Genomic DNA, 19,900 nt, shown 5'->3' with positions numbered 1-19,900 from the left:
ATTATGTTTTCATTCATCCATTCAGTTATTTATTTGTATCAATATAGATTAATTGGTATCATATCTTATTTTTTCATAATAATCACAGGCTATCATTATTGATTTTGTTGATCTAACTGTTCTAGCTTTGGCACTGGGAGTTCCTTTAGGTTGGTTCCTGTGCCCTTTTGACAAAACACAGCATTCTGAAATCATGCTCATTTCAAAAAAAGAATTTTTATCGAACTGCCTCCCTCCCCCTCACTAATTATATTAATCATATGCTAACCTGAGATATTGATTTCATCTTCATTTCTTCAGCAGTAGCAGCAGGGAAAGAACAAGTTGAAGCACAGTAATAATGAATAAAAGAGCTTTCTTTTGAAGAGAGGTTCTGAAATAAAGGAAGTGCCTGAACCCAAGACAATGGATAAGAAAGCTCTAATTCTCCATTGGCTGTACTTATTTCTGTCATAATGTCTTGCAATTTCAATTCTTCTCTCTGTGAAATAGAACTGTGTAGCTCAAGGAAAATGAATTCAGTGGATTTTGCTATGAAAGAAAAAAGAAATCAGTTTTTGTCAGTAGTGTTATTTTTCAAGGGGATTATAATTAAAATAATTATTAGTAACAGTAAGGTTGGTATACAACTCAACAAACTATTTTGTATGTTAGTTAATAACCCAGGCAAATTAAATCCCCAAACAGGCCATTAGTAACCTATAACCAAAACTCACAATTTTTAAACTCCTACTACATTAGAATACGAACTCCACAATGGCATTGACTGCTGCATCTCCAGTACCTGGCATTTACTAGGTGTTCTTAAATGTTTGTTAATGAATGTATGAAAAAGTAAATGAATGATGACTAAGCAATTATTTTTCTCTAGCCTTCTTCATATATCAAATCTACCAATTAAAAAAATTTCCATTCAAACACTTCCTTCAAAATCATTTTCTCTCCTCAAATGACATTCTCTCCTCCCATAATGATTATAAATAGTTTGTGTATTTTTCCAAGTTCTCTGCTATTTAATCATGAATCTTCCCAATTAATTTGGAAGTAATGAGGACAGCAAAATAAGTAATTTTAAAGACATAAAATTTAGTTCACTACTTAACATCTTTAATGTGCAAGGGAGTAGGAGGGGAAATGGCAGAGAGCTTAAAGAGATAAGAAAGAAACTTACCAATTTGATTTATCCAATTCTAAACCAGACTCCTTTAGGAGTTGGAAACTAACAAAGTTGGGAAATATCTCAAGATATTTATATATTGATAGATGAGTGTTATGGGAGCATCAGAAAAGTGTTCAACCCAGTCTCAGAAAAATGATACATAAGTAAATAAACTGATTTATCTTTTTTAGAAACTATAGAAAATGTTGAAGATAAAGACTTCTGTATTTTATTTGACTTTGCCACTGATTAGTTCTGTCACAGTTCATTATGAAATAAGGGCAAGAAACCCTTAAGACAGGTAGCCAAGGATGTCAAGTGACTAAAAGATAAGGTAGTCCTTTTATTTTAGAAGGTAATTTTAATTGGTTGAGTAAAATTATAAGGAGAAATTAAATGAATAAAATATCTTACATAATATCAAGGGATAAATTATTTTGAATTCAATTAACTTATTTCAATTCAATGAAATAATTACATTCTACTAAATTATTTTAGAGGAAAATTACTTTATTTATAGGACTTCTCAGATTATTCTGAAATTTAGAAATCTTTTTATACTTACATTGCTGGCTAAATATAGAGTTTTCTAATTGGGTCTGAATCTCTTGAAGATAATCTGAGGAGACCCAAAGAAAGAGGATAGCATGACTTCTTTTACTATGATCATCATCTTTATTTTTCCATAACCCAAACCGCTTTAAATGTGTAGTATCCACTAGCAATGAAATCTCATGCAGGGACACTGTAATAAATAAAAGATAACAAGGTAATAAATTAATCTATTTAGGAATACACTCCATATGCACTGTATGACTCCTCTTTAACACAATGTATTTTTTAAAAAGAATTATATGCAAGGTTTTTCAAAAATATCATTTCCAGTACATTTCAGTAAACTTGGCTGAAATATCTAAACAGTATTATTACAGTAAAAAAGATCACATAAATTAGAAAGGGCCAAACAATTTTTAAGTGATAATTAAATGTAGGAATTTAGCCTCTTACACTATATGATCTCGGACTATCTTATCAATGCAGAAAAATAAGCATAGTATAACTGAAAAAACTATATAATTCTATCTTGGTTAATACTCTCAACCAAGACTGCAAATGCTATCATAAGCCACTTAACGCCTATTTTTCTTCTCCTCAAACATCTGCATTCCATTACACAGACCAGCCATTACCCAAAGATTCCCCAGAGTCATATGAGCTTCTGAATGGTCTAGGATGAAATTTTTTTGGTGGCGCCACATGGCTTGCGGGATTTCAGCTCCCAGACTAGGGACTGAACCCCGGACCCCGGCATGGCAGTCAAAGCCCAGAATCCTAACACTAGGCCACCAGGGGACTCCTAGGATGATATTTCTCCTAAAATTCTTCTAGGTTTTACTTCTCAAAATTTCTAGGTAATTGCTCTGAATTATCACTCTTTTTCCCTCTCAGTGAGCTAAGAGAATCTCCTCTGAGGACCTTATTTTTTAATTCAAAGAAACATAGAAAACTGGTGTAAAGAAGTCCTGAGGTCATCTGGTCCAACTTAAGAAAACAAGCAGCTGAACTAGGGATACAAATATCGGTTAAGTATAAACCCAAGATGGTTACCTATTTGAAACAAATCTCTTACTACTCCTCCCCCCATGTTTTCCTAGCTCCATGCTACTTAAAATGTAGTCCTCAGCCAGTGACACTATCATCACCTGGGAGCCAAATGGAAATGCAGAAATCAGGCCCCACACTAGATATACTGAATCAGAATCAGCAGTTTAACAAAAAAAAACCAGGTAATTCACATAAACATTAAAGTTTGAAAAGCATTTTACAATAAGCATTCAAACTCATTAACTCGTCATCTTAATGTTCCCAAGATAGCCATTCTATTTTTTTTTTACTTTTTCTTATAAATTAATCCATTTTAAACATTTTCTCTTTATTTCTTTCATATTTCCTCCTTCCTTCCTTTATTCTTTTCTTTCCTTATTCCATTCTTCCAGGTCTTTTTCTTGTTCCCTTTCTGTATTTCTATTTCTCTTTTGTGCCTGTCTGTATGCATGCCTCCTGACTTCCTCTCTTCCTATCCTGTCATGTCCTATTCTAACCTACCTTCCCTCTTCTTTTACTCCCTATTTACTGGCTCCTTTTTCTTTTTTTTTTTTTTTTTTTTGATTTGTATGCCTTTTTTAAATTGAAGTATAGTTGACATATAATGTTAGTTTCACATTACTACATAATGATTTGATATTTGCACACATTATAAAATGATTACTATGGTAAGTCTAGTAACCATCTGTCCCCATACAAAGTTATTACAATATTACTGACCATACTCCTTATGTTGTACATTACATTCCCGTTGCTTATTTATTTTATAAATGGAGGCTTATACCTCTTAATCCCTTTTACTTATTTCGCCCAATTCCCCACCACCCTCCTCTATGGCAACCAGCTGCTTTTTCTCTTCATCTTTGAGTCTGCTTCCCTTTTGTTTTTAGATCCTACATACAAGTGAGATCATACTGTATTTGTCTTTGTCTGACTTATTTCACTTAGCATAATACCCTCTAGATCCATCCATGTTGTCACAAATGGCAAGATTTCATTTTTATAATGGTTGAGTAATATTCCATTGTATATATATATAACACATCTTCATCCATTCATCTATTAGAAGACATTTATGTTGCTTTCACACCTTGGCTATTGTGAACAATGCTGCAATGAACACTGGGGTGCATGTACTTTTTCAAATTACTGTTTTGTTTTCTTTGGGTAAATACCCTGAAGTGAAATTGCTGGATCGCATGGCAGTTCTATTTTTAATTTTTTGACCAATCTCCATACTATTTTCCATAGTGGCTGCATTAATTTACAATCCTAATGTGTGCCAACAGTGGAAGAGGTTTCCCTTTTCTCCACATCCTTTCCGGCACTTGTTATCTACTGTCTTTTTGATGATAGCCATTCTGACCAGTGTGAGGTGGTATCTCACTAACAATTGGCATTTCACTGACAATCAGTGATGTTGAGCATCTTTTCATGTGTCTATTGGTCATCTGCATGTCTCCTTTGGAAAAATGTCTATTCAGGTCCTCTGCCCATTTTTTAACAGGGTTGTTTGTTTTTTTGATGTTGAATTATATGAGTTCTTTGTATATTTTGGGTATTAACCCCTTATCAGATATGATTTGCAAGTAATTTTCTCCCATTTAGTAGGTTGTCTTTTCATTTTGTTAAAGGTTTCCTTTGTTGTGCAGAAGCTTTTTAGTTTGATGTAGTTCTACTTGTTTATTTTTGCTTTTGTTGCCTTTGCTTTTGCTGTCAGATGCAAATAACTGCTAAGACCAAAGTCAAGGAGCTTACCCCCTATGTTTTCTTCTAGGAGTTTTATGGTTTCCGGTCATACATTTAAGTCTTTAAACCATTTTGAGTTGATTTCTGTATATAGTAGAGGTAGAGGTCCAGTTTCATTCCTTTGCATGTGGCTGTTCAGCTTTCTCAACACCATTTATTGAGAAACTATCCTTTCCCTATTGTATACTCTTGGCTCCTTTGTTGAAAATTAATTTACCATATATATGTGGGTTCATTTCTCGGCTCTCAGTTCTGTTCCATTGATCTCTGTGTGTGTTTTATGCCTATATCATACTCTTTTGATTACTATAGCTTTGTAATACAATTTGAAATCAGGACGTGTGGTGCCTCCAGTTGTGTTCTTCTCAGGACTGCTTTGGATATTTGGGGTCTTTTGTTATTCCATACAAATTTTAGGATTTTTTTTTTCTATTTCTGTGAAAGACTCCATTAGATCCTGTGAAAGACTCCATTAGAACTTTGACAGGGATTACAGTGAATCTGTAGACCGCTCTGGGTAATATGGACATTTTAACAATATTAATTCTTCCAGTCTATGAACACTGTAACTCCTCCATTCTGAAAACTGTCAGTGAAACTGGCAGCAAAGACAAACAGATTAAGTTAAAAGTAAAGAGTGAGAACCTTCAGAAAAACTTCTCAGCATTTCTTCCTCATGCAGCTCACAGCCCCAAATAGTTGATACTATTTCTGTGAAATCTAAATAGTTATTACTAATCCAAATGTTCCAAGCTCTTAGTATGAAAGTTAAATATTCTTTAGGAAGGCTGCTTTAAATAGATTCCCTTAAAAAAGCCAGGGGGCATTTAACACCATCACAAGAAAAATTTACCTCATTACCAAATTTTCCCAAAATATTTAGTTTATTCTGTTACAGGGCTATGACAGACACTGAAAGTAGGAGTTGCCTATCATTTTTCCTACCTACTGTTAGGGATTTTAGTAACAGGACCCTAATTTTATGAGGAAGCAAGATACCCACTTCTTAAAAACTCTATTTCCTAGCTTCCTTTGCAAATAGATGTGTGGTCATTTGACTACATTCTAGCTAAGAAAATATAAGCAGAAGGTTAGGTGGTATGCACACCCAAGAAGACTCCTTAAAAGGGAAAGAGATTGGCAGTATGTATTCTTTCTACCATTTTTCCTTTTCTCCTGCTCTCTACCTGGAACATTAAAACATGATGGCTGGACTTCCCTGGTGGCAGAGTGGTTAAGAATCCACCTGCCAATTCAGGGAACATGGGTTCGGTCCCTGGTCTGGGAAGATCCCACATGCCATGGAACAACTACGCCTGTGCGCCACAACTACTGAGCCTGCGCTCTACAGCCCACAAGCTATAACTACTGAGCCCGCGTGCCACAACTACTGAAGCCCATGCGCCTAGAGCCCATGCTCTGCAAAAAGAGAAGCCACCGCAAGGAGAAGTCCGCGCACTGCAATGAAGACCCAACGCAGCCAAAAATAAATAAATGAACAAATTTATTTAAAAAAAAAACATGATAGCTGGAGTATGAGCAGCCATATGGACCATGAGACAAACTAGAGGATTAAAGTCATGTGTCAGGGATGACAGAGTAAGAAAATGAAAAGAGTCTGGGTCTCTGATGACCAAATAAACACCATATCAGCCCTGTTCAGTCTACCTCTGGAATTCTTAAATGTGAAGAAAAAATAAACTATTTTCTTTAAGCCACAGCCAAACATAATTAACAGCTAATATAAATATGAATAAATCAATTTTTTCCCACAGCTGCTGCAGAAAAATAAACATTTAGACCCCTAGATTTCCCCACCTACAAAAACCTTTCACATGCATGCCTTGTTTTATTTATTTATTTATTTATTGGTTGCACCAGGTCTTAGTTGCAGCAGACAGGCTCCTTAGTTGCAGCTCTCCTGCTCCTTAGTTGTGGCATGTGGGCTCCTCAGTTGCAGTTTGCTGGCTCCTTAGCTGCAGCATGAGAACTCTTAGCTGCAGCATGCATGTGGGATCTAGTTCCTTGGCCAGGGATCGAACCCAGGCCCCCTGCACTGGGAGCATGGAGCCTTAATCACTGCACCACCAGGGAAGTCCCTGCATGCCTTGTTTTTTAAAAAAATTTTTTTTATTTGGGGATTTAGCACAGATAGGATTTGAAGAAGCTGACTAATATTTTCCTCTTCCATTATAAAATCGTAAACCCATTACCACCGACAAGAGTATTTTTCCACAATTTTTAATTAAAATCATCTTTTAAAGATCATTTGGAGCTGATTCACTTTGTTATAAAGCAGAAACTAACACACCATTGTAAAGCAATTATGCTCCAATAAAGATGTCAAAAAAAAATCATTTGGGAACTTCCCTGGCAGTCCAGTGGTTAAAACTCCACACTTCCAATGCAAGGGGCCTGGGTTAGATCCCTGGTTGGGGAACTAAGATCCCACATGCTGTGCAGTGTGGCCAAAAAAGTATTAAAAAAAATTATATATATATATATATATATTCATTTGGGATAGAAAAGCTATAAAGAAAGCAACATTTGAAACAAAGTACAAAATATTAATGATGAAAACCTAAAATATCATTTTTGATGTCTGTTTGTATCATAAGAATTTAAGAGGTAGCTCCATTACAAAGGTCTTTACCTATAGATTTTAGTTAGATGTAGTGGGACTACATCAAACTACACAGCTTCTACATGGCAAAGGAAATCATCAACAAAATTAAAAGGCAACCTACTGAATGAGAGAAAATATTTGCAAGTCACATATCTAATAAGGGGTTAAAATTCAAAATATATAATGAACTCATACAACTCAATAGCAAAAAACCCCCAAACAATCTGACTGAAAAAAAAGGCAGAGACACTGAAAAGACATTTTTCCAAGGAAAACATACAGATGGCCAACAGGTACACAAAAAGGTGGTCAACATTGCTACTCATCACGGAAATGAAAATCAAAACCACTATGATATGCCACCTCACGCCTATTAGAATGGCTATTACCAAAAAGAAAAGAAATAATGATTATTGGCAAGGATGTGGTAACAAGGAACTCCTGTGCACTTGTGCACTGTTGGTGGTAATGTAAACTGGTGCAGCCACTATGGAAAACAGAGCGTTCTCAAAAAAATTGTTTTAATGGTCCAGCAACTCCACTTCTGGGTATTTATGCAAAGGAAAGGAAAACACTAATTAGAAAAAATATATATGCACTCCCATGTTAACTGCAGCATTGTTCACAATAGCCAAGATATGGAAAAAACCTAAGTGTCCATCAATGGATGAATGAATATGTGATAAATAATATGTGATATATATACAATGGAATACTGTTCTGCCAAAAAAAGGAATGAAATCTTACCATTTGCAACAACATGCCTTGAGGGCATTATGCTAAGCGAAGTAAGCCAGAGAAAGACAAATACTGTATGACATAACTTATAGGTGGAATCTTTAAAAAAAAAAAAAAAAAAAAAAAAAGCTCATAGATACAGAGATCAGATTGGTAGTTGCCAGAAGCAGGGGGTGGACGAAATGACAGAAGGGGATAAAAAGATATAAATTTCCAATTATAAAATAAATAAGCCATGAGGATATAATGTACAGCACATGGTGACTATTGTTAACAATACTGTATTGCATATTTAAGATCTATTGCATAGATCTTAAAAGTCCGCATCACGCACAAAAAAATTTTTGTAACTATGTATGGGGATGGATGTTAACTTGACTTACTGGGGGAATCATTTTGCAATATATACAAATATCAAATCATAATGTTGTACACCTGAAATTAATATAATGTTGTACGTCATTTATGCCTCTATTAAAGAAAAAGAAATCGAGAGGTAGTTCTGTTACCCAGGTCTTTATCTACAGATTATAGCACTATCTTTTATGAAGTTATTTCCTCTTGAATCACAGGCCTTGGTTTCTTTAGATAGCTAATGTTATATTATTCCACAATAACTTATTAAAATTTCCTAATTAGGAATATCAGTATGTTTATTTTTATATATTATATATGCCTTACATATTCTTACTACTTATAGTAGCTTCCTAATCATTAGATTCATTATTATAACATACAGTTGTGGATTCTGTACATGGGTATCTGGGGAGTCCAACTAAAGTTACTTCAATCTCATCTTCAGTCTTGAAACACAGGTTTCCTCTTCCCCAGTTCATTTCTGAAGTGCTATTTGTATATATTGTTTTTGTTCATTCTTCTCATAATTCATTCTCTAAAGAGACTATTCTCTGTTGCTTATTATTTGTTCTCTTAATGTTATTTATTCTGAAAGGTTTTTATTTGGAAAGAGAATGAGAAACTTGTTTGAGTCTCTACAAATTATAGGTCCATTTTCCAATCCACATTGCCTTACTCAGATAAGAAACAGTTCTGCCTGTTTAAATCTCTTAATCCCTATGCAAAACCATTTTACATGTTTGTGTGCAACACTAAAAATTTTCCTTATACTTCTTTACTTACAGTTTCTCTTTTCATCCATTTTATGTATCAAAAATCTTGCTATCAAAACTACTTTCGTTAATCCCAAGAAATTGCCATGAGTCCCTTCATATTACTTGAAGTCATTAAAACAACAGTATAAAAATAGTATATTTTAAGTGTTATAAAACATTTTAACACCTTTTGAAGCTGCTAAAAACAGTATTAAATTGAAACATATTATTAACCTTATTTTTACATAAATTCTACACTGGAAAAAATTATGAAAAACTAATTGCAGAAGTATCTCAGATTTTTGCTGACCAATTATTTTATACTCAAAATTACAGTGAAAAGAGGTCATAAGACAATGATAGCTTACCTTGAAATGGAATCTTAATATACTTTGTCGTGAACTAAAGGAAAAATAAAAAAGCAACATACGAGTTACCACTCAAGATGTGTTACTATTCAAATTTTTCAAAATTTTTTTCTTTTTTAAACCACAAGTACATAAGCAAAGTCTATATTAGAAGTCTTAAGTCTTTTCCTCAATAAACCAAAAAGGTGTTTCACTGTAAAGACTTAGTTTTATGGAAGTTTAGGAACCCTGTGCAAGTAACTTAATTCTCAATATGCTCATTTATAAAAACCAGTAAGACTTTACTTAATATACTTTTCAAAAATGTTTCCTGAATATTTTTTTTTTAAAAAAAAGACAAAGTCCAGAAGAAACTGCCAAAAGACCTCACAGGGTGTCACTGACTTTGGTAAATAAATCACAAAGCAGGATTTGATCCTTAGCTTTGCTGACATTCCTAGCATTAATTTTTCTTTGTTCCATGTTATAAATTCCCTCTGACTAAGGATTCAGCAAGGTTCCTGCTCTTTCTGCTCCTTCTGTGACAAGATGCCAAATTTTCTCTAGGTATCTTTTGTATATATCTGACCTCAAGTGTTGGGGGTTTTTTGGGGTTTTTGGGTTTTTTTTTTTTTTTTTTTTTTTTTTTTGCGGTACGCAGGCCTCTCACTGTTGTGGCCTCTCCCGTTGCAGAGCACAGGCTCTGGACGCGCAGGCTCAGCGGCCATGGCTCACGGGCCAGCTGCTCCGCGGCATGTGGGATCTTCCCGGACCAGGGCACGAACCCATGTTCCCTGCATCGGCAGGCGGACTCCCAACCACTGAGCCACCAGGAAAGCCCAAGTGTTGGTTTTATAATAAAGCCTCAAGAGTTGTGGAGTACCTAAATCTTACATGTACCACCTAAAATAGATGTCCTCTGAAGTTTGTCAAATCAATTCATGCCTATTTATTTATTACATGGTTAGGTTTCTCTTTTGATCAATACATTTATGAAATTGTTGACCAAATCAGGGATACAGTCTGTGAGTACAAAATTGAAAATGGCCTTGGTACATGGGTACCTAAATTAACTACCAACAGAGTTCCAAATAAGTAGCAAACAATGTTTGGTGAAACCACAGATTTAGTAAGACTCCATTTTTTTTTTTTTTTTGCTAATTTAAAAATTATTTCATACTGTAGTTTCACAAATATAAAACTCACATTTCATAGTGTAAGTCAGCCACTTAAGCAAAATTTGAGCAAAAGGACAAATGAGTTAAAAGCTGAGCAAGGGGGCTTCCCTGGTGGCGCAGTGGTTGAGAGTCCGCCTGCCGATGCAGGGGACACGGGTTCATGTCCCGGTCCAGGAAGATCCCACATGCCATGGAGCAGCTGGGCCCGTGAGCCATGGCCGCTGAGCCTGCGCGTCCAGAGCCTGTGCTCTGCAACGGGAGAGGCCACAACAGTGAGAGGCCCGCATACCGCAAAAAAAAAAAAAAAAAAAAAAAAAAAGCTGAGCAAGGGGTTCAAATGTTGCCTCTCTTATCTCTACCACCTACACAAATAGTAAGTAAACTTAGGTAACGTACTGAACCTCTCAGTTTTTGATAAGACCCTTAATCAAGGGGAGCTATTATCATTAGACACTAGCATCTGATTAAGTATGTTATCCAGCTTGATTTATTCAAATACACCTTATTATTATGTCACCTTCACATAACTGCTATATATATTTGGTATATATTTCCCCTTGCTAAATTCTTTCAGGCATGTTTCACTGGGTCTTTAATCTCATAAAATATATCTTAGCAATTGTAAATAACTAGTTATAGAAAATGAATATAAGGAGTGTTTGCTTTTGAGATTTTATAGTCATTACTATGAAATTACAAATTAGAAGTAGTGCATCTATATATCTTTGGCCTCTTTCTACATTATTGTTTCATTCTCCCACCATAAGCACCCTTGTCCTATGAAACCTTTCTGTTTGGCAAGGATCACATACTCATTTACACCTTTTCTGATGACTAAGCCAACATGTACTCTCTCCCAAAGGCAAAGCCCTATTTGCAGCAAAAACTGAATCCCCAGTTAAGAAAATCAGAAAGATGTTTTTGTGGCAATAAGGTAATCCCAAGTTCTCTGAAATCATACCACATCTACTTAAACTTAAAAATAAAGCTGAACATAAGAGCTATTTTATAGCTTCTTACAACAGCCAGTACAGTTCTTTGAACATAATATACACTTAATAAACATTTTTCCTACTATTAACAAAAGTGAGATCTAAAAAATTAAATGTGCAGCATTCTCTACACTAAAAAAAGGTAATAATAACTTAAATGTTCCACTATAAAAAAAAAAAAAAGGCTCTAACTTATGTAAGAGTTTCCCACTACAGGTATTTCTCTGGCTCAGCTAAACTGTAACTGTCATGACAGTGAGAACAATATCTCCAGTGTCCATAACAATATATAGCAGACACCCATTAAACATATGGAAAATGACTAACTTTAATTCTCTAATATATTACCCCCTCAAAAAAAGAAGTTCTTTAATTTCTAAATTACAGAGCATGATGAACTCTGTCTGAAAAAGAATATATATTCACAGTTTTTTGAAAAACTTGAAAGTTTTAAGACTTTTACCCTTTTCCTGTTTTATGTTATTCATCATATTTTTAAATTTTAAAATTGCTTACAATCTCTCCATAGCAACCTACCTGTTTTAATTTTTGCAGAATTCTTCTCAACCTTTCTTCGCATGCATATATTTTACCTGCATATATTTACTAAACTACTTTCCTATAATTAGACATTTAAGTGTTTTTATTTTAATCATAGTTTAAGTGCTCCAACAGACATGAGACAAATTTTTAAGACCTACTTTATGACATTTATGGAATATTTGCAGTACTTTATTATTTGTAGTAGCAAAATTCTGGGACAATTGAAATGTCCAATGGTGAGGAATTAAGGACAATCCAAATATTCCAAAATAGGTACATGAATTACATTAATTTAATATGATTATGGTGAGCTACAAAACAGTATGTATAATGTTATATCCTTAGGTTTTAAATATATATGTATCTAATATGAAGAATATGGAATGATATACACTGTACAGTTAATGGTAATTGTCTCTGTATAATCAAGATTACAGGTGTTCGTTAAATTGTTCCTTTACTCATTTGTAGTTTTTTGTTTGGTTTTGGTTTTTGCCCATAACAAGTCCACTGACCATATAATAGCATAATAATACATTAATTAATGAAAACCCCTTGCTGAATATTTATATTAAATCCCCCCCCCCCCGGCTAATCAGTTATCGTCACATATTTAGGTTACCCAACATTTTGCCATTACAAAGAACTCAACAGAAAAAACTGGTTAAACCTGAATTTAAAATGAAAAAGCTATAAAATGCGGGGTGGGGGGGGGAATTGTGAAAAGTGAACAAAATTCCTTAAAGAAAATAATTGTAAAATCACTCTGGGCATAACAAAATTATTAATATCTGAAAACTAGTGATCAGAGAATATTCATTTTAAACAGAATAGCTGTGGTGCTTTCAATCAAAGCAATTTTAACTGTATCACCAGCTACCGTTATTGGTACTTCCCAGAATTTGTACATGTTTACTCTACTGGGATTAGTTAGGTCTTCCCCCTGCATGGTCTCCAAGTAAACATCTATTCTGTGTCTTAAATCATATGCTGTCCTCTCTATGAAGTCTTCCCTGATTCCTCCAGACAGAGGTACTCACTCCCATATGTGCACTTCCTGTACATATTTGCATAGTACATTTTACTATAATGTAAATATCTATTTACATTTCTGCCTGTTTCATTAGACTACAAGTTCCTTGAAGGCAGAGATCATATCTTACCATTTTTATATTCCCTGCCTTATCCATAACAGAGTGAAATATTAACAAAACTTCTAGGAAAATACCTGAATTATAACCTGACATAGTCAATTCAATTCAACTAATGTTTATAAGTGCTTATTTAGGTTTGAGCCATTTATGTAAAGTGTAAAGGGGAGTAAAAGCATGACTCTTCATCACAAGATGCTTAATGGCTAATGGAGAGGTTTAGGCAAGAATACAAACAAAAACACATAGAATAAATCCTACAACAGATGTACAAACAAAGTGCTGTAAGTACTTAGTAAAAGGAGAAGTTAATTATGGCTAGGAAGGAGATATCAGGAAAAGGTTTTCTGGAAGAGGAAGTATTTCAGATAAGCCTTAAAAGATTTTAACAGGCAGAAAAATAGTGAGAAAATATAGAGAACTGAGCAAAATCCAATATGGCTTTCATATACAAAATGTGATGAGTTAATACTGAAAAAAAGTGGAAAAATAGAATAGGAACTATTCCTGGAGATCCTTAAATAACAAGTTTGGGAATCTGGAGAACAATTTAAACCATCAAAATGAGATTTCTTCTTTTTCCTATTAACTATACCCTAAAGAAAAATTTACTTTACCATCAAGTAAGTTTTAGAGCCCAAAGAATATCAATGTTACATATGATTTTTTTCATACATAATCCTCATTAGAGTAGTCAGATTACAGATATGATTTTAGGGCATTCCTCTATGGTTTCAAGATTTCACAAGTAAAGACATGTTTCAAAATAGGTATAATGACATATTCAAAATGTCCTATATAAAATTAATCTCAATTCTATTTTCATTTGCACTAAAAAAAGAGAAGACAATCTGAAAATGCCTTGTCCAAAAAGCAAAGCTAAAAAAAAAATTAAATATACTTACTGTAACACAACCTTTAGAAGCTCCTTTTACTTTACCAATATAAACAGAAGTAAATATAAAATCCAGTTGTAGATCCATCTCATTACTAGGTATAACACAGGAAATGTTTTCCATGACAGGATTATATGGACATAATTCAGATGAAGTCTAACAAGGAAAAAATTATAAAATGCATATAAACCTAAGTATTATATAAATGCTGACAATGATTTTCAAAGTCAAATACTTCTTTAAATTACTATTAATGAATCTGTGAAGGACTTTACACTGTTCATACTGTGAAGAAATAGTTATCTAGATTTTTTTCCTTAAAAAGTATATGGTTGGACTTCCCTGGTGGTGCAGTGGTTAAGAATCTGCCTGCCAATGCAGGGGACACAGGTTCGAGCCCTGGTCCAGGAAGATCCCACATGCCGCAGAGCAACTAAGTCCATGTGCCACAACTAGTGAGCCCGCGTGCCACAACTACTGAAGCCTAGAGCCAGTGCTCCGCAACAAGAGAAGCCACCGCAATGAGAAGCCTGCGCACAGCAACGAAGAGTAGCCCCCCCTCGCCACAACTAGAGAAAGCCAGCATGCAGCAATGAAGACCCAAAGCAGCCAAAATTAAATAAATTAAATAAATAAATTTTTTTAAGTATATGTTTACTTTGAGAAAATTACTCTAAAAAGCTGAATCCTAAATTAATTCCACAGGCCTAAGTTCCAGAAATACATTCTCCTCTGTATCAAAGCCATTTCAAAGTCAGTATTCTCTAATAGGCTTTATTCATTTTTAACTCAACAGAAATAAATTAAAATGTATATAATGTTTAGTTTAAAATGAGTTTTTAAATACATTATCTCTCTTAATCACCACAACCACCCCATGGGGCAAGTTTTTTTTTTTCATTTTGTATTTTATAAGTAGAGTTAATATATGTTTGGATTGGTTAAGTGACCTGCCCATGGTAATGCAGTTAGTAAGAAGCAAAACTAATGGGCTTCCCTGGTGGCACAGTGGTTGAGAGTCCGCCTGACAATGCAGGGGACAAGGGTTCGTGCCCCGGTCCGGGAAGATCCCACATGCCGCGGAGCAGCTGGGCCCGTGAGCCATGGCCGCTGAGCCTGCGTGTCCGGAGCCTGTGCTCCGCAAAGGGAGAGGCCACGACAGTGAGAGGCCCGCATACCGCAAAAAAAAAAAAAAAAAAAAAAAGAAGCAAAACTAAGACAAATGCAGGTTTCTAACTCCGGGTCAAGGGTTATTTCAAGCACATAAAATTGCTTCCATAAACCAAGACAATGCTCTCAGCTATTGCACTTTTACTGAGCAATGAAGGAATATAAGTGCCTAAGAACCACCTGTTACATCAAATCTATATACTTTATTACATGCACTATGGCTGAGGATAGCCAACCAGCTGCCTAAAACCTCAAAAATCATACCACTTCTGCTCAAAAAATTCACAACTCTGCTTTTAAATTACAATAGACTACCAGGCAGTATCAGCAGCAGCAATTTCCCACCATCTCTTTGGAGTTTTACACTGCTTTCAGATGACTTTTTCCACTCCACATTTGCCTAGCTGTTACACATTATCCCTCTTTAACCTTAACATCACTAATAACCAAACAAATTACGACTAGAGCAATTATGCATGTGTACTCACTCTCTTCCTACCTCTAGAAAATGTGATTAATCCTCACCTGAAACATGCACATTACTCATTATTTTTAACCCAGCTCACAATGCCATTTACCTGCCTAATAGAATTTCTTTATCATTCTCAGCTTTTATTGCTTACTGAACTCTTCTTATCCCCTAAGTAAAAAAAGGGGGAATCTAATCAACTACAGATGGTTCTAATCAGTCAAATAACTGCCTGTGTGTTTTAAGTGATAAAATGAGAAGATGTATTAGAAAGAATTCCTTATTGGGCCTCACATTTGGTAAAGACAAACTGCCTCTTAAAAATGGTCAATCTATGTTTCTCATAACTTCATTTAAACTTGGAAACAAGGGAGGGTGTGGAGGTTTATTCTGCCTTATAGATTTTGGTAGATCTCTACATTATTTGCTGCTTGGCTGTGATCATATGCTGTCAGTTCTACAAGAGATGTCATTTTCCTTTAATACAGCCATTTCATACTGTACTGTCAATTTATATACTGCCAAGGGAACTGTAATTCATTTAGAATTTTGAACTCATTATCAACACTGTTTTAATTGCAAAACAACTAAGCCATCAAGTAGGCTATTGGCCCGACTAGGCAACAATTGTTACATTTTAACAAAAATTCAGAACACAATTCCTGAGGTAATCTCTCTATGGAGTACCAAATGCAACAGAAACACCCATGAGGTACTTCCCTGGTGGTCCAGTGGTAAAGAATCCACCTTACAATGCAGGGGACTCAGGTTCAACCCCTGGTCAGGGAACTGAGATCCCACATACCGCAGGGCAACTAAGCCCACACACCACAACTACTGAGCTCGCGAGCCTCAACTAGAGAGCCCACGTGCCGCAAACTACAGAACCCACGTGCCCTGTACCCTACGCACCACAATTAGAGAAGAGAAAACCCGCACACCACAACTAGAGAAGCCCACATGCCACAATGAAAGATCCCACATGCCTTAATGAAGATGACGCAAATAAGACCCGACGCAGACAAAAATAAAATAAATAATTAATTAATTTTTTAAAAGAAAGAACGAAACACTAATCAGCCCATCAGACTGTTTACATGGAACTGACCAAATTCTTCACCACACTCTATAGAATAACAGCCTCTGACATTATTCAAAAACAACCAACATACATTAACCATAATTCTGCACTGGTGGTCTACCGATAATCATTTCTTTAAAATAGGATAATCAGAGCTGATAATATGAATGAATACTGACAATAAATAACTTGAACCTTACTTTAGAGCTATATGTATGTCAAAAACACCACTGGCTGACATTAAACCAACAGACACTTCCACTTACTATTTTCTATAAGAGAAAGAGACAAAGTACTTATCAAACTGATAGGTTTGTGACACTGTTCTAAATGCTTTCATATGTTGTTTCACTTAATACTCAAAAAATAATCTTGTGAATTAGGTGTTATTATCCTCATTTAGCATATAAGGAAACTCAGGCTTAAGGAAGTTAAGGGGCTTGCCCAAATGACAAAGCCAGGATTTGAACACAGATCTGTGTATCTCCAGAAGTCAGGTTCTTTCCTCTATCATGCTGCCTTAACAGCATGTGAGGGAAAGGAATAATTCCAAGTCACCATTGTACTGTAAGACCAGACAAATACTGGAAACTGTTTAATTCTAGAAAATGTTTTGATAAAGTACTTAAATGTCCAATGAGAACCATAAGAAAAGAATAAATATCAAGTCAGAATATTTAGACTGAAAAAATAAAAATGGCCAGAAGAAAAATGGTATTAAGCCTTTCACTTCAAATAAAGACAATTACATACTTCCCTCAAACTAATATGAAAGTTGTCTCAAAATTCAAACTAAGAAAATTCATAATTTTTATATAATATTCTGCTTGACACAAACAAAAAATAGTTATTAGCCAATAGTGTATATTTCACTGTTAATCTGTGAGAAGACAGAAATAAATTACCCGTACAGATTCACATGTAATCAGTGGTAGTTCTGACACTGCTGGCTCAGAAGTACTCTCACTTTCATTAGAGATGGCATGATCTTGCTTAGGTTGTAATTTAAGAATTTCTGAACTTTTATGTTCAATGGGTCCTTCTTCATCACTGGAAACAACAACTAAAAAGGTAAAATGTATTTTTTAAATGTGTCACAATAATCATATATAAAAAGAGAACTTTGTAATTCATGCAATATATCTTTCATAATCCCACTGAACTGAATCATCTAACTTTATTCAATTTAGAAACTGGCCTATCAATCATTATCTAATGTATACTAGTCACATACAATGTTTCCATGTCAGCACTATTATTTGGCAGTTATCTACAACCTTACCTTCTGGAGGACGAAGATATTTAAAAATGGATAGAGCCATGAGGAGAACTTAGGACCAAATTCTAGTTCTAATAATGTTATTATGCCATCATTCTAAATTGTACTTTAAATCCTGTTACGTTAGTTGCTTTTAGGAGGGGAAAATGGATGGCTAGGGAAAGATGTGGGAGACCAGTCACTGGATATCCTTTAGAAACTTTTTTGTACCATGTGACTGCATCAAATACTGGAAAATTAAAAAATCAAAATTAATTAATTAAATCAAAATTAATGACAATAATTAAACAGCACTTAAATGCTCTGTACTTCAGCTTAATCAACCAAAATGACAATAATAATGGTCCTTACAGAAACTTATAAAAAACTACTGATGAGATTACAGTACACTAATCTAAAAAAAAAATTACTTCTGCTTCCAAATACTCCATTACTTACCTAAATCAATATTACAAAATAAATGAAGGAAGTCCCAAAACCTCAAGTCTTTTTTTTTCTGAAGTTAATATATTCCACAATGATGTAATAAATAACTTATTGCCTAGCAAAATTTGTTTGAGAGGAGAAAGAAAACAAATAAGTAGAGGAGAGAAAATTATTATCCTGTTACTTACTTGGTTCAGCAGAGATAAATGATTGGTTCCCTTCACTATGTTCACTTAAAACAGGTTTTTCTATTGTGTTCAATTCACTCTCATCCTTCTCGACCACAGGACAATTCCCCACAGTATCAGTAGAAATAGAGCTCTCAAAAGTTTTAGTGGTTGAACATTCAGAGGTGATTTGGGGAGCAGCACTCAAAGCCAACTCCTGACTACAATGTGAGGATAGTTTAGTAAAATCACTTTCTATGGATTCAAGCATAATTTCTTCAAGCAGTTTTGGGTCCTCCTGATAGTTTTCACTTGGCTTTTCCAACTCAGTGGATACTGCTGGGTCATTTTCTTGTTCTTTCTGAACATAAATAAATGCATACAAAAATCAGCATTTTTCAAATTTGGCTAACATAAAGAGTTTTTTTAAGTTTAAACTCCTAAAGAAGAATATAAAAGTAAAAACATTATATCATTTCTATAACTATAGAGGTAGAAAACTACTCAATTATACTACATTACTCCTGCCAGTGTCTCTCAAATATATAGAGTTTGGTCTGTCCAATCAGATGCCTAAACATTTTACAAAAGGATGGGAAGGAGAAACTCCCATATTTACAAGTGGTTCAGAGGTCTTCCACAGTCTTGTCAACTTTAAATGAGAGGAATTTTTTTTACAGTTTTATTTTGCAAAAGAGGCCATTTGACATCATATGACTTTAGTAACAAAAAAGCAAAAAAATTAAAAACTTAAGAGGATAACAATATGAAAAATTATGAAAATCAATCACTGCCTTCATGTCTCTATTACTGTATAAATCTAAATCATGTTTATAATTATAACTCAAAGGCACAGCAAAGTCCTGAAATGCCTTGTGAATCAAAGAACTCAAAAAGCTGTCTCCTCATACTTTTATTGTTAACTGCATACTAAGTCTTTGAAAATAGGTAATGTATGCATTAATGTATGTATGGTAATTCTCTACAACAAATTCCCTAAACTCTTGAAAAAGAGATGTCTATAGAAATAGGAAGTAAATTACTACTGATAAAATAAGTCAGGTAATAATTTCACAGAGCAAGTGAAAAAGCAATTGACTGGACAGTATGAATAGTATTTGGCTATAATAAGGGGGGGAAACAGGTCTGAAAGATATACATCAAACTACTAACTAAGGGCTGGTTATCAGAGGAGAAATACTTTTAACATTT

The 19,900-nt window shown here is 34.5% G+C and overlaps 1 protein-coding gene across 3 annotated transcripts in view; it reads right to left on the bottom strand.

The window, feature by feature from the left end:
• SENP7 (SUMO specific peptidase 7) overlaps nt 1-19,900 on the bottom strand; it is a gene marked incomplete at both ends in the record, with an annotated part of 159,029 nt that overhangs the window by 17,999 nt on the left and 121,130 nt on the right. For all 3 annotated transcript variants that reach the window (XM_079704829.1, XM_079704830.1, XM_079704831.1), the window contains 6 exons: nt 269-531; nt 1,725-1,904; nt 9,358-9,391; nt 14,106-14,252; nt 17,722-17,879; nt 18,710-19,049. In XM_079704829.1, coding sequence (XP_079560955.1) covers nt 269-531; nt 1,725-1,904; nt 9,358-9,391; nt 14,106-14,252; nt 17,722-17,879; nt 18,710-19,049 — 1,122 coding nt within the window. The remainder of the gene's footprint in view (nt 1-268; nt 532-1,724; nt 1,905-9,357; nt 9,392-14,105; nt 14,253-17,721; nt 17,880-18,709; nt 19,050-19,900) is intronic.

Source organism: Hyperoodon ampullatus (genome assembly GCF_949752795.1).
Source record: "Hyperoodon ampullatus genome assembly, chromosome: 5".
Classification (NCBI taxonomy): domain Eukaryota; kingdom Metazoa; phylum Chordata; class Mammalia; order Artiodactyla; family Ziphiidae; genus Hyperoodon; species Hyperoodon ampullatus.
The sequence above is the reverse complement of the archived record's forward strand: the minus strand, read 5'-3'. Positions and strand labels throughout refer to the sequence as shown.